The sequence below is a fragment of the Nematolebias whitei genome, chromosome 22 (genome assembly GCF_014905685.2).
Source record: "Nematolebias whitei isolate Nwh7 chromosome 22, NemWhi1, whole genome shotgun sequence".
NCBI lineage: Eukaryota > Metazoa > Chordata > Actinopteri > Cyprinodontiformes > Rivulidae > Nematolebias > Nematolebias whitei.
Window position 1 is genome coordinate 1,562,084 of NC_056519.1, and position 1,572 is coordinate 1,563,655.

The 1,572-nt window shown below is 49.9% G+C and overlaps 1 protein-coding gene across 1 annotated transcript in view; it reads right to left on the reverse strand.

Moving 5' to 3' along the window:
• Positions 1-964, reverse strand: part of si:dkeyp-27e10.3 (UPF0606 protein KIAA1549) — a 21,535-nt gene extending 20,571 nt beyond the window's left edge. Inside the window, exon 1 of the mRNA XM_037696112.1 lies at positions 850-964. Coding sequence (XP_037552040.1) covers positions 850-964 — 115 coding nt within the window. The remainder of the gene's footprint in view (positions 1-849) is intronic.
• Between the last annotated feature and the right edge of the window lie 608 nt (positions 965-1,572).

The following is a 1,572-nucleotide window of genomic DNA, read 5'->3' on the forward strand; positions in this document are numbered from 1 at the left end:
TTCCTGTTAAACCCTACACTTCCTGTTTCACTTTACATTTATCCCTTCACTTCCTGTTGCACCTGCTTCACTTCCCATCCATCTCTTCTTCTGTGTTTTTTGTCCTGTTCACTTTCCTGTTTCCTGTTTGCTTCTTTTTCTTTGATCTTGTGGATTTATTGTTTTCTTTGGAGTTCTGAGAGGTATGACCTGGACTGTTCCAAAGATCTTCATGGAACAAACAAACAAACAAACAAACAAACAAACAAACAAACAAAGGCTGAACTTAGCCAACAGGTTTCCTTTAAATCCTGTAAAGACGAATTTTGAAATAAAGAGTTCTGTGTTCGAAGCTCAAACCCGTCCAGAACCGGAACAAACGGATCCATTCATCTCAAGTTATTCATAAACGGAACATTTTGGACCCAGTTGTTCCGATTCTAGTGGATCCAATAGGATAAGTCAGGTGAGCAGCAGAACCCTGACCCGGTTCTGCTGGGTGCCTCTGGTTCCCATCTGATTTGAATGATCCGGTTCCTCCCCGTTCTGCAGAACATCTTTGATAAATGGGTTCTGCTCGGTGGGTCTGTTCCGGTCCAGCTCCGGATCGGCCCGGTTCGGCCACTACACAGAACATCGCGGTCCTAACGGCCCGGTTCGGCTGCTGCAGTCCCCACTCCCGGGTTAGAGCTGCAGAACATCCCCGGGGGTTCCGAACACAGATGATCCGGTTCGGAATGGCCCGGTTCACTACTGAGCCTCCTCCCTTCATCCGAGCCGCTAACAGCACGAAGTCCTGCTGATCCGGATCAGAACCGAACCACCAACACCACCGCATCATGCTAATCCCTCATCGGAACCCACACTCACCTGCCATCCTGGAGGTCCGGTTCGGGCGCGTCACGCCTCTCCACAGCCGCGCGGCGCGCTCACTATGCGCGTCCCCGCGGAGACCCTCTTCATCTTCTCCGTCCGAAGTCTTCATCACTTGGGGTTCTGATCAGCCGGAACCAGTCAGGATCCAGGATTAGTCCGGTTCCGTACGAGCACGGTTCGGTTGCGCTCTGTAGATCTGGAACCGAATCATGAACCCGGATCAGACCGAGTCCACCTGCAGTCGGTCCAGTCTGAACCTCAGAAACAGCTGATGGTGGAACCAGAACCAGAACCAGAGCCGTGGTTCGGGGACGATTCTCCACTCAAAACATTTCATGTCCCCAAACAGAACCGGCCAGGGTTCCTGTTGGGTTCTAAGACCAGAACCGGAACCGGAGCCAGACAGAAAGCTGCTGGAAAAACTCACATTTCATTGATTCATTGGTCTGATTTATATTTACACAAACAAACAAACAAACAAACAAACAAACAAACAAACAGACAGACAGACAGTCAGTCAGACAGACAGACAGACAGTCAGTCAGTCAGACAGACAGACAGACAGTCAGACAGACAGACATACATACAGTCAGTCAGTCAGACAGACAGACAGTCAGAGAGACAGACAGTCAGTCAGTCAGACAGACAGTCAGACAGACAGACAGACAGACAGACAGACAGACATACATACAGTCAGTCAGTCAGACAGTCAGACAG